At 67.4% G+C, this 12,914-nt stretch overlaps 1 protein-coding gene across 1 annotated transcript; it reads left to right on the top strand.

The window, feature by feature from the left end:
- The first annotated feature begins 4,158 nt into the window (after positions 1 to 4,158).
- SEMA4C (semaphorin 4C) lies at positions 4,159 to 12,203 on the top strand. The gene is made up of 14 exons (XM_074164148.1): positions 4,159 to 4,270; positions 6,029 to 6,177; positions 6,295 to 6,357; positions 6,482 to 6,580; positions 7,560 to 7,656; positions 7,742 to 7,858; positions 7,955 to 8,106; positions 8,968 to 9,143; positions 9,225 to 9,369; positions 9,461 to 9,683; positions 9,769 to 9,884; positions 9,974 to 10,131; positions 11,204 to 11,274; positions 11,377 to 12,203. The coding sequence occupies exons 1-14, from the start codon at positions 4,159 to 4,161 to the stop codon at positions 12,201 to 12,203; spliced, it is 2,505 nt and encodes an 834-aa protein (XP_074020249.1).
- Positions 12,204 to 12,914: the final 711 nt, after the last annotated feature.

Below are 12,914 nucleotides of genomic sequence, written 5' to 3' on the forward strand. Positions count from 1 at the left end.
GATCTGATCCGACCGGGCCCAATCCGACCCGATCCTATCCAATCCAACTGGACCCAATCGGATCCAACCTGGTCTGATCCAGTCCAATCCAACTGGATCAATCGGATCTGACCCGATCGATCCGATCCAACTGGACACGATCTGATCGATCCAACTGGACCCAATCCAACCCGATCCCATTGATCCGATCCAACTGGACCCAATCCAACCCGATCCCATTGATCCGATATAACTGGACCCAATCCGACCCGATTGATCCAATCCAACTAGACCCGATCCCACCTGATCCAGTCCGGTCCAACGGGACCCGATCCGATTGATCCGGTCCGACTGGACACCCGATCTGACCCGATCCGATCCGACTGGACCCGATCTGACCCCGATCCGACTGGACCCGATCCGATCCTACCCGAAGTTATCCGACCGGACCCGATCCCCTTCCGATCGGACCGGACCGAACCCGAGCCCCCTCCCCTCGGCCCGCCCGTGACGTCAGACCGGGGGGCGGGGCCCCCGGAGCCGCGCGGCGCGCTCCCGCCGCCGCCCCGACCCGCCGCCGCCGCCGCCGCCGTCGCCTCCCGCCGCCCCGGCCGGGCCCGGCCCCCCCCCCCCCCGCTCCGCCGCCGCCGCCGCGCCCCGAGGTGAGCCCGCCCTCCCCCCCCTCCCCCCGCCACCGCACCCCCCCCCGCCGCCCCCGCCGGGCCCGGCCCCCCCCCCCCCGCCCCGCCCCGGTATTGTTGTGGCGGAGCCGCGGGGGCGGGGGGAGGAGGGGGAGGCGCTTTGTTCCTCCCGGTACCGGCCATCGGGACCGGCACCCGCGGAGGCATGGCTCCCCCCCTCACCCCTGGGGGGGGGGGGGGGGGGGGGGCAGACCCCTCCCCGGTAACGGGGACCCCCCCACCCCGCCGCGATCCGTCGGTGCACCGGTGTGTGTGTGTGTGTGTGTGTGTGTCCCGCCCGGTGCCGCCGGTGCCGGTCCCCACGCGTGGGGCAGCGGATGGCGGGGGGGGGGTTCGTCCCGTGGGGCTGCGCCTCGTCGAGGGGACCCCCCGGGGTGACACCGTTATGGGAACGCACGCCCCCCCTCCCCCCCCCCGCCCGGGATGGCAGCTCCGTGGAAACCCCCCCGTGGTGGCACCGTCGCGGGGACCTCCCCTGGGGTGGCACTGCTGTTAGGACCCCCCCCCCCCTGGGGTGGCACTGCCGTGGGGACCCTCCCCAGGGTGGCACCATCATGGGACCCCTCCGGGATGACACCCCTGTGGAGACACCCCCTGGGATGGCACTGCCGTGGGGTGGTGACACCCTGGTCCCCCCATGGGACCCCCAGGTGTCGGGTACCCAACCTGGGGACCCTGGGGACCCCGTCCTGCCCGTGGCACCCCAGCTGTGCCCGGGGACCCTGATGGTGCCTGTCCCTGCCTTTGGCACCCTGGCTGTGCCCATGTCACCCCAGCTGTGCCCGTGTCACCCCCGGCCATGCTTTTGTCCCCAAGGCTGTGCCAATGGCACCCCCGGTGACAACCACGGCACCCTGGCCATGACCGTGGCGGCCACCCAGGGCTGTGCCCGTGGCACCCTGACTGTGCCCATGGCACCCCGGTGACACCCATGGCACCCTCTCCATCACCGTGGCACCCCAGCTGTGCCCATGGCACCCCTGGCCATGACCGTGGCACAGTGGCCATGCCCATGGGACAGTGACCATGACCATGGCACGCCAGCTGTGCCCGTGGCACCCTCTCCATGACCGTGGCACCCCAGCTGTGCCCATGGCACCCTGGCCATGACCGTGGCACCCTCTCCATGACCATGGCATGCCAGCTGTGCCTGTGGCACCCTCACCATGCCTATGGCACCCTGGTTGTGCCCATGGCACCCTGACCGTGCCCATGGCACAGTGGCCATGCCCATGGCATGCTGGCTGTGCCCATGGCACCCTGGCCGTGACCGTGGCACCCTGACTGTCCGTGTGGGCACCCTAGCTGTGCCCATGGCACCCCTGGCCATGGCGTGTGGCACTCTGGCCATGCTTTTGTCCCTAGAGCCGTGCGATGGAACTCTGGCCATCACTGTGGCACCCCTGGTTGTGCCATGGCACCCTGGCTCGTGACCGTGGCACGCCGGCTGTGCCTGTGGCACACTCGCCATGACTGTGGCACCCTCGGCATGCCCGTGGCACCCTGACCATGCCCATGGCACCCCAAATGTCCCCATGGCACTCTGGCCATGCCCATGGCACTGGCCATGCCCGTGGCACCCCAACTGTCCCCGTGGCACCCTGACTGTCCTGTGGCACTCTGGCCATGCCCATGGCACCCCAACTGTCCCCGTGGCACCCTGACTGTCCCCCACGGTACCCTGGCCATGCCCGTGGCACCCTGACCGTGCCCATGGTACCCTGACCATGCCCATGGCACCCCAGCCATGCCTGTGGCACCCCAACTGTCCCTGTGGCACCCTGACCATGCCCATGGCACCCCAGCTGTCCCCCGTGGCACTCTGGCCATGCCCATGGCACTGGCCATGCCCGTGGCACCCCAACTATCCCCGTGGCACCCTGACTGTCCCCCATGGTACCCTGACCATGCCCATGGCACCCCAGCCATGCCTGTGGCACCCCAACTGTCCCTGTGGCACCCTGACCATGCCCATGGCACCCCAGCTGTCCCCGTGGCACTCTGGCCATGCCCATGGCACTGGCCATGCCCGTGGCACCCCAACTGTCCCTGTGGCACCCTGACTGTCCCCATGGTACCCTGACCATGCCCGTGGCACCCCATCCATGCCCGTGGCACCCCAACTGTCCCCATGGCACTCTGGCCATGCCCATGGCACTGGCCATGCCCGTGGCACCCCAACTGTCCCTGTGGCACCCTGACTGTCCCCATGGTACCCTGACCATGCCCATGGCACCCCCATCCATGCCCGTGGCACCCCAACTGTCGCCGTGGCACCCTGACCATGCCCATGGCACCCCCAGCTGTCCCCGTGGCACTCTGGCCATGCCCATGGCACTGGCCATGCCCGTGGCACCCCAACTGTCCCTGTGGCACCCTGACTGTCCCCATGGTACCCTGACCATGCCCATGGCACCCCATCCATGCCTGTGGCACCCCCAACTGTCCCCGTGGCACCCTGACCATGCCCATGGCACCCCAGCTGTCCCCGTGGCACTCTGGCCATGCCCATGGCACTGGCCATGCCCGTGGCACCCCAACTGTCCCTGTGGCACCCTGACTGTCCCCATGGTACCCTGACCGTCCCCATGGTACCCTGACCATGCCCATGGCACCCCATCCATGCCTGTGGCACCCCAACTGTCCCCGTGGCACCCTGACCCTACCCGTGACACCCCAACCATGCCCATGACACCCCAGCCGTACCCGTGTCACCGCCACCCCCCTGCCTGCAGCCCCTCTCTCTCCCTCCCCCCCCCCCCATCCGCTATGGGTGTCCCCCATTCCCACGCCCGTTCCCGGCCCCCCATCCTCCCGGAAATCCTTCCCCAGCCGGCGCGGGGGCCCCCCCCGGACTCCCCCAGCTTCCTGCTTCCCGCCGGGCAGCGCAGAACAATTCCCGGCCGCATCCTGCCCAGCCTTTTTTTTTTTTGGGGGGGGGGGGGCGGGGGGTGGAGGGTGGACACGACACCACCCGCCCAGCGGGGGGCACCCCCCGGACACCGGGGCGGGGGGGGGGGGACACGGGTGAGGTGGGGCCACCCGGGTGGGGTGGGAAGCGGAAGGGACAGTTTCCTTCTCCGTTGTGTGTATGTGTCCCTGTCCCCCCCCCCTGCCCCCCCCCGTCCGGTGACTCGTCACGGCCGGAGGAGGGACTGTAAGGGGAGAGGGGGGGGGGGGGGGGCAACAAGTTGGGGACCCGCCTGTGTGTGTGTGTGTGTGTGTGTGTCTGTGTCCCCCCCCACCGTTGCGTGGGGTGCCCCCCGGCCTCGTGACACCCGGCCCTCAATGCCCGCCTTGTCCCCGCGCCGCCCGCGTGACGCCGTCGATGCCCCGTAACCCTAACGGGGGCCGGGCGTGTCCGTCTGTCCGTCCGTCCCGTGTGTCCCCCCCCCCCCCCCAACACCCTCCTCCTTCCCCAGGCCGTGTCCCCCCTCCCTCCCACAAACCCCCCCCCCCAGCTGCCGTCCCCGCCATCATGGCCCCCCGTCGGCTGCTGGCCCTCGCCTCGCTGCTGGCCCTCGCCGTCGCTGCCACCCCCCCGGGGTCCTCGTGGAGCGCCGTCCCCCGAAAAACTGTCCCCTACGCCGGTGAGTACCGTGTGTGTCGTCAACCCCACCCCCCCCCGCCCCGGTTATCCCACCCACCCTCCCCCCCCGGGGATCCCTAGGGAGAGGGGAGGGAGCTGGGGAAACTGAGGCACGGAGAGGGGGGGACATTAATCCCGGCCCTGGCCACACCGGGGTGACACCGCGGTGGCCGTAGTTGTCCCCAGCTCGAGCAGCTTCTGTCCCCCCGCCCCACCCCGAGCTTGTCAACGCCACGGGACCCCCCCATCCCCAGCATTGGTGGCCCCAAAACTGGGGGGTTCTGGGAGTAGAGCCCTGGGGGACGGGCAGGGACGCTGCCCTGTGTCCCCGTGCTGTGCCAGCACCCACGGTCCCCAACCCGGTCCCCTGTCCCCGTGCCCTTCCATCTCCCCTGTCCCCATCCCTCTGCCAGCATCCCGAGATCCCATCCTTTTCCCGTGCCAGCCCCCTCTGTCCCCCTCTCCTGTGCCAGCTCCCCCCGTGTCCCCATCTGTGCCGAGCACTGTGTCCCTACCCCTGTGCCGTGCCGGCACCGCTGTCCCTGTCCCTTTGCCATGCCCTGTGTCCCCATCCCTGTCCCTGTGCGGTGGCAGTGCCATGTTCACTATCCCTGTGCCGTGCCCACACCCGAGACCCTTGTCCCTGTGCCATCTCCCCTGTCCCCGTGCCATGCCACTGTCCCTGTGCCATGTCCCCTCTTCACATGCCATCCCCACGCCTGAGACCCCCGTCCCTTTGCTGCGCCACCTTCCTTCTGCCGTGTCCCTTGTCCCTGTGCTGTCCCCACACCCAAGATCCCTGTCCCTTTGCTGTGCCACTGTCCCTGTGCCGTGTCCCTTGTCCCTGTGCTGTGCCCGCGCCTGAGACTCTTGTCCCTTTGCTGTGCCACCATCCCTGTGCCGTGTCCCCTGTCCCTGTGCTGTGTCCCCTGTCCCTGTGCCACGTCCCCTGTGCTGTCCCAACACCCGAGACCCTTGTCCATTTGGCTGTGCCACCATCCCTGTGCCGTGTCCCCTGTCCCTGTGCCGTCCCCACACCCAAGACCCCCATCCCCAGGACGTGTCCCCTGTCCCTGTGCCATCTCCCCTGTGCCATCCCCATGCCTGAGACCCCTGTCCCTGTGCTGTGACACTGTCCCCCATCTTGTGTCCCCTGTCCATTTGCCATGTCCCCTGTCCCTGTGCCATCACCACACCTGAGACCCTTGTCCCTTTGCTGTGCCACTGTCCCCCATGCCGTGTCCCCTGTCCCTGTGCTGTCCCCGCACCCGAGACCCCTCTCCTTTTGCTGTGCCACCGTCCCATGCTGTGTCCCCTGTCCCCATGCCATGCCCCCTGTCCCTGTGCTGTCCCCTCGCCCAAGACCCCCATCCCTTTGCTGTGCCAGCTCCTCTCGTCCCCGTGCCGTCCCCATGCCGTGCCAGCCCCGTGTCCCCGTCCCTGCCCAGGGGCCCTGGCGCCTCCCCCGTCAATGGGGCCTTTCTACAGGGCCTGGGGGCGGGCAGGGGGGGCACGGGGGGGGGCGCGGGGTCTCGGCAAAGGCCGCTTGTGTCCTCCCGGCACCGCCAGCGCCTGCCCCGGTGACAAAGAGCCCTTTGTGCGCTGCCGGGGCCGGGGGGCTTCCGGCGGTGGGGGGGGGTGGGGGTGTGTTGGGGGGGCTACGGGTGCCCTGGGGAGGGTGCCATTGGAGTGGTGGGGGTGGTGGGGGCGGTGGTCTCACCCTGATGTCCCCCTTGGTGTCCCCCAAACCTCCCCCCAGAGCTGAAGGACGTGGCCAAGCGGTTCTCGCAGGGGGGGGTCTCGCACTACCTGACGCTGACGCTGGACGAGGCTGAGACGCTGCTCTACGTGGGGGCTCGCGAGGCCGTCTTCGCCCTGGCCACCGGCACCGTGGAGCTCAAGGCGGCGGTGAGGTCCCTGGGGGGAGTTGGGGGCGGGGGGGGGGGAGGGGGGCAGTCAAAATTTGGAGGGACGCACACACACACACACATATTTCCATCCCCCTGACCCTCTTTCCATCCCCAGATCTCCTGGGAAGCCCCCACGGAGAAGAAAGCCGAGTGCATCCAGAAGGGCAAGAACAACCAGGTGGGGGGGCACCGATGTCGTGGTGGCAGTGGTGGGGGTTATATGGCACCCTGGTGTGTGTCGTCCCCCCCCCCTGCTGTCACCCCCTTAACCGGCTGTTTTGTCGTGTCCCCCCCTCCCCAAGACCGACTGCTTCAACTACGTGCGGTTCCTGCAGAGCTACAACAGCTCCCATCTCTACGCCTGCGGTACCTACGCCTTCCAGCCTAAGTGCACCTACATCGTGAGTGCCACCCCCCCGGGGGGGGGTCCCCAAAACACATCACCCACCGTTTCCCCCCCAGTCCCTGGGGATCAGTTCCAGGGCAGCCACCCCCCAGCTTCAGGAGCATCGCCCCTGTCCCTAGGGGTGTCATTCAGGGGTGTCCCTTTGTGCGGGAGGGTCATGCAGGGGTGTCCCTTTGGCTGGGGGGGGGCTTTGGGGGGTGTCCTTGTCCCCCAGGAGCATCATCCAGGGCTGTCCCTGTCCCCAGGAGGGTTGTCTGAGGAGTGTCCCTGTCCCTAGGGGTATCATTCAGGGGTGTCCTTGTGTGCAGGAGGGTCATTCAGGGGGGGCCTTGTTCCCATGAGGGTGGTCCAGGAGTGTCCCTGTCCCCAGGAACATCATGTAGGGGTGCCCCTGTCCCCAGGAGGATTGTCCAGGGGTGTCCTCATCCCTGGGACCATCATTTAGGGGCGTCCCTGTCCCCATAATAGGTCATCCAGGGTTGTCCCTGTCCCAGAAGGGTCACCTGGAGGGTGTCTCTATCCCCAGGAGGGTTGTCTGAGGGTGTTCCTGTCCCCAGGAGCATCATCCAGAGCTGTCCCTGTCCCCAGGAGGGCTCTCTGGAGCTGTCACTGTCCCCAAGGAGGGTTGTCTGAGGGTGTCCCTCTCCCCAGGAGTATCATCCAGGGCTGTCCCTGTCCCTATAGTGGGTTATAAAGGGCTGTCCCTGTCCCAGAAGGGTCACCTGGAGGGTGTCCCTGTCCCCAGGAGGGTTGTCTGGAGGTGTCCTTTTCCCCAGGAGGATTGTCCAGGGGCGTCCTCGTCCCTGTGAGCATCATTTAGGGGAGTCCCTGTCCCCATAATGGGTCATCCAGGGATGTCCCTGTCCCCAGGAGGGTTGTCTGGGTGGTGTCCCTGTCCCCGGGGCTGGTTTGGATGCGGGGGGACATGAACCAGGGAGGGGGTCAGGACCCCCACCCACGCTCTTGCCCCTCAGGAACTGTCTGGCTTCACCCTGGACCAAGTGGCTTTTGAGGATGGCAAGGGGAAGTGTCCGTACGACCCCACCAAGGGCCACACCGGCCTCATCGTGGGTAGGTGGCACTGCTGGACCCCCGCTGGGGTCAGAGGGGGTGTCCCCTGCAGGGCTGTCCCCCTCCCTAAACCTTTGTCTCGCAGACGGGGAGCTGTACTCGGCCACCTTCAACAACTTCCTGGGCACGGAGCCCGTCATCCTCCGCAACCTCGGCCCCCACTACTCCATGAAGACGGAATATCTCACCTCCTGGCTCAACGGTAGAGTCGAGGGGACACGGGGAGGGGACAGGACGGGGACAACCCACACCCCGGCACGGTGTTACCCTCCCCTTTCCACCCCCCCGTCCTCCGCAGAGCCCCACTTCGTGGCTTCGGCGTATGTGCAGGAGAGCGCGGCCAGCAGCACGGGGGATGACGACAAGGTTTACTTCTTCTTCAGCGAGCGGGCGGTGGAGTACGACTGCTACGCCGAGCAAGTGGTGGCCCGCGTGGCCCGCGTCTGCAAGGTACGGGGAGAGGGGGACGACACGTGGATGGGGACACCGCCCCCCCGTGGCTTCTCGCCACCGGTGAAGGCGGTGGCCTTGTCTTGATGGAGAGATGGGGAGATGGGGAGGGACCCTTGATCAGGGAGTTGATAGGATGAGTGGGAATGGTTTTAAACCAAAAGAGGAGAGATTTAGATGACATCTCAGCTGGCTGTGACCCATCAACGTGCTCTGGCAGCCCAGAAAGCCCCCCGCACCCTGGGCTGCATCCCCAGCAGCGTGGCCAGCAGGGCAAGGGGGGGGATTCTGCCCCTCTGCTCCGCTCTGGGGAGACCCCCCCCACACCCCAGTGCTGCCTCCAGCTCTGGGGCCACCAACATCAGAAGGACACGGAGCTGTTTGAGTGGGGCCAGAGGAGGCCCCGGAGATGCTGGGAGGGCTGGAGCCCCTCTGCTGTGAGGACAGGCTGAGAGAGTTGGGGGGGTTCAGCCTGGAGAAGAGAAGGCTCCGGGGAGACCTCAGAGCCCCTTCCAGTCCCTAAAGGGGCTCCAGGAAAGCTGGGGGGGGTGTTGTTCAGGGAGGGGAGCCCTAGGAGGAGGGGGAAGGGTTTGCCACTGAAAGAGGGGAGATGGAGCTGAGATGTGGGGAAGAAGTTCTTTGCTGTGAGGGTGGTGAGAGCCTGGCCCAGGTTGCCCAGAGAAGCTGTGGCTGCCCCATCCCTGGAGGGGTTCAAGGCCAGGTTGGAGGGGGCTTGGAGCAACCTGGTCTGGTGGGAGGTGTCCCTGCCCAGGGCAGGGGGTGGCACTGGAGGGGGCTTTAAGGTCCCTTCCCACCCAAACCATTCCATAATCCTATGATTGATGCCACCTGGGTGTCCAGGGGGACGTCGGCGGTGCCCGCACGCTGCAGAAGAAGTGGACCACCTTCCTGAAGGCTCGCTTGGTTTGCTCGGCGCCCGAACAGCAGCTCCACTTCAACCGCCTCCAGGCCGTCTTCACCCTCCCGGGGACCGACTGGCAGGACACCACCTTTTTCGGGGTCTTCCAGGCCCGTTGGTGAGTGCGTGGGGGACATCGCAGCCCCCCGGGGGGTTCCCTGTCACCGGTGGCTTCCCCTGAAACCCTGTCCCTTGACAGGGGGGACGTGGATGTCTCGGCCATTTGCCGGTACCACATCCTGGAGGTGAAGAAGGCGTTCGAAGGGCCCTACAAGGAATATCGGGAGCAGGCGCAGAAATGGGGCCGGTACTCGGATGAGGTGCCGAGCCCCCGTCCCGGCGCGGTGAGTGCCGGTACCGTCGGTGGGAGGGGACAAAAGGGTGGGGGATCCGGCTACACCCCTAACTGTCCCCTCCGTCCCCTCTTGTCCCCAGTGCATCACCGACTGGCACCGCCAGAACGGCTTCGCCAGCTCCCTGGAGCTGCCCGACAACACCCTCAACTTCGCCAAGAAGCACCCGCTGATGGACGAGTCCATCCTGCCCCACCGCGGGCGCCCCCTCCTCCTCAAAAAAGATGCCAACTTCACCCAGCTGGTGGTGGACCGGGTGTCCGGGCTGGATGGCACCATCTACGAGGTGCTCTTCATCGGCACAGGTAGCCGCCGGGGCCAGGGGGGAAGCTCTGAGGGGGGACACCACAGGTGTGGGGACGTCCCTCACCACCCGCCGTGTCCCCCCAGGTGACGGTTGGGTGCACAAGGCGCTGAACCTGGGCTCTCGCGTCCATCTGGTCGAGGAGCTACAGGTTTTTGAGCCGGCGCAGCCCGTGGAGAGCCTGGTCCTGGCCGGGCGGAAGGTGAGGGGTGCCACGGGGATGGGGGTGGCCCCCCAGGGTGTCTTGTCACCTCATCCGTGTCACCTCGCCCGTTCTCCCTGTCCTCGCAGAAGCTGCTCTTCGCCGGCTCCCGTTTCCAGGTGGCCCAGTTGCCCCTGGCCGACTGCAGCCGTTACCAGTCGTGCACGGACTGTGTCCTCGCCCGGGATCCCTACTGCGCCTGGAGCCGCAACGTCAGCCTCTGCGTCCGCACCGACGGCCTCAACGGGTAAGGGGGCTCCCTGGGGGCTAGGGGGGGGTCACCCCACTGCGGCACCAGGTCCCCCCATCACCTCCTGGTCCCTCCACCACATCTGGGTCCTCTCCTTCATCTCTGAGTCCCCCCCGTCACCACCGTGTCTCCACATAACCTCTGGGTCTCCCCATCACCTCCGTGTACCCGCCTTCATCTCTGTGTCCCCCCACCACCTCTGGGTCCCCCCACCACTACTGGGTCTCCCCATCACTTCCGTGTCCCCTCCATCACCTCCAGGTCCCCCCCATCACCTCCGGGTCCCCTCATCACCTCTGGGTCCCCCCAACACCTCTGGGTCCCCCCATCACCACCGGGTCTCCCCATCACTTCGTGTCCCCCCCGTCACCTCCAGGTCCCCCCCATCACCTCCAGGTCCCCTCCTCACCTCCGGGTCCCCTCCTTCACCTCCGAGTCCCCTCAATCACCTCTGGGTCCCCTCCTTCACCTCCAGGTCCCCTCATCACCTCCGGGTCCCCTCATCACCTCTGGGTCCCCCCAACACCTCCGGGTCCCCCCCATCACCTCCAGGTCCCCCCCATAACCTCCAGGTCCCCCCAACACCTCTGGGTCCCCCCAACACTTCTGGGTCCCCCCATCACCACCGGGTCTCCCCATCACTTCGTGTCCCCCCTGTCACCTCCAGGTCCCCCCCATCACCTCCAGGTCCCCTCCTCACCTCTGGGTCCCCTCCTTCACCTCCGAATCCCCTCCATCACCTCTGTGTCTCCCCATGACCTCCGGGTCCCCTCCTTCACCTCCAGGTCCCCTCCTCACCTCCGTGTCCCCTCATCACCTCCGTGTCCCCTCATCACCTCCGTGTCCCCCCACCACCTCTGGGTCCCCCCATCACCACCGGCTCTCCCCATCACTTCCGTGTCCTCCCCATCACCTCCAGGTCCCCCCCATCACCTCCAGGGCACCTCCATCACCTCTGGGTCTCTCCTTCACACCTGGTTCCCCCCATCACCTCCGGGTCCCCCCATCACCTCTGTGTCCCCTCATCACCTCTGTGTCCCCTCCTCACCACTGTCACCTCCTCCCGCAGGTCCCAGCTGGTCCAGGACGTGCTGAGCTCCGACACCCGTGCCTGCACCCTGCCGCAGGTGGCCAAGCAAGGTGAGACCCCCCCCAAAATGCCACATGGAGCTGGGAGACGGGGTGACACGGGACCCCCTCCCGCCTTACGCCACCCCTCCTGACTCGTCCCCTCTCCCGCAGGACCCATCACCCCCAAAAACGTGACGGTGGTGGCCGGCACCGACCTGGTGCTGACTTGCCGCTTGGGTTCCAACCTGGCCCAGGCGCTGTGGACCTTCGAGGGGCGGGCGCTGGTTGCCCAGCAGGCTCTGGTGCTGCAGGACGCCCGCCTACGGGCTCTGGTGGTGCCGGGAGCCGGTGCCCAGCACAGCGGCACGTACCGCTGTTTTTCGGAGGAGCAGGGTGCCCGGTTAGGCGGCGAGGTGTACCGGGTAGCCGTTTTGGCCGGTAGCGGGGTTCCCTTGGAGACGCGGGCGCCGCTGGAGAGCTTGGGGCTAGTGTGGGTGGTGGCCGTTTGCCTGGGCGCCCTGTGCCTGGTACTGGTGCTGGTGGTGCTCTCCCTTTGGCGGCGGCTACGGGAGGAACTGGGCAAAGGCGCCAAAGCCATCGAGAGCACCCTGGTGTACCCCATCGAGCTGCCCAAGGAACCCCCCAGTCCCCGTTTCGTCCCCAGCGCCGCTTCCGACTCGGATGAGAAACTTTGGGATCCGGCCAGTTACTATTATTCGGACGGTTCCCTCAAAATCGTGCCGGGCCACGCCGCCTGTCGTAACGGCGGTCCCCCGGGTGCCACCTCGCCCCCCACCGCCATTCCCGGTCAACCCCTCCACTCTCCCACCCGCATCCACCTGGGTCCTTTGCGGGGTTCCTCCTCCAACGGTTACATCCGCCTGGCGCTGGGTGCCGAGGAGCGCCCGCCCTGCGCCGATTTAGCCGAGGAACTGCGGCGCAAACTCCAGCAGCGCCAACCCCTGCCCGACTCCAACCCCGAGGAATCCTCGGTCTGAGCTTCCTCCACCCCGTAACCCCCCCACACACCCCCCCTAAAACAACCATCACCACCACCGCCGTCGCCCCCCCAAACTTCCCCCCGGGCAGCCCGACCTACCTCAGGGGACACCGGTGATGGCACCCCGCCGCCGGAGTTGGGGGGGACGCGCGCCGGGCGATGGCACCCCGCCGCGGACGGACCGCCGCTTCGGCACCAGCACCCGGCTTGGGGCTGCGGGGTGGGTTGGGGGGGACCCGGTGTGGGGATGGAGGGGGGACGGTGCCCGGCTTGGGGACTGCCACCCTGGCACCGGGACCCGTCTTGGGGACAGGAGTGCCACCCCACACCGCCAACTTGGGGACAGGACTGCCAGCCTGGCACCGGTACCCGCCTTGGGAACTGCTGCCCCGCACCAGTATACGTCTTGGGGACTGCCACCCTGGCACTGGTGCCCACCTTGGGGACGGCCACTGTGGCACTGGTACCATTTTGGGGACTGCCACCACCTTGAACCACCACCTTGGGGACGGCCACCTTAACACCGGTGCCCACCTTGGGGACAGGACTGCCACCCTGGCACTGGTGCCCACCTTGGGGGCTGCCAGCTTGGCACTGGTTTTGGGGACAGGACTGCCACCCTGGCACTGGTGCCCACCTTGGGGACAGGACTGCCACCTTGGCACTGGCATCCACCTTGGGGACTGCCACCTTGGCACCAGTATCCGTC

Source organism: Numenius arquata, chromosome 26 (genome assembly GCF_964106895.1).
Source record: "Numenius arquata chromosome 26, bNumArq3.hap1.1, whole genome shotgun sequence".
Taxonomy (NCBI): Eukaryota; Metazoa; Chordata; class Aves; order Charadriiformes; family Scolopacidae; genus Numenius; species Numenius arquata.

What these genes read in the sequence shown, in the direction of transcription:
- SEMA4C (XM_074164148.1), top strand. Translation starts at nt 4,159, where the DNA reads ATGGCCCCCCGTCGGCTGCTGGCCCTCGCCTCGCTGCTGGCCCTCGCC. An exon ending in TCTCACCTCCTGGCTCAACG is followed by an intron (nt 7,859 to 7,954) that starts GTAGAGTCGAGG and finishes CGTCCTCCGCAG; the next exon opens with AGCCCCACTTCGTGGCTTCG. An exon ending in GGGGTCTTCCAGGCCCGTTG is followed by an intron (nt 9,144 to 9,224) that starts GTGAGTGCGTGG and finishes GTCCCTTGACAG; the next exon opens with GGGGGACGTGGATGTCTCGG.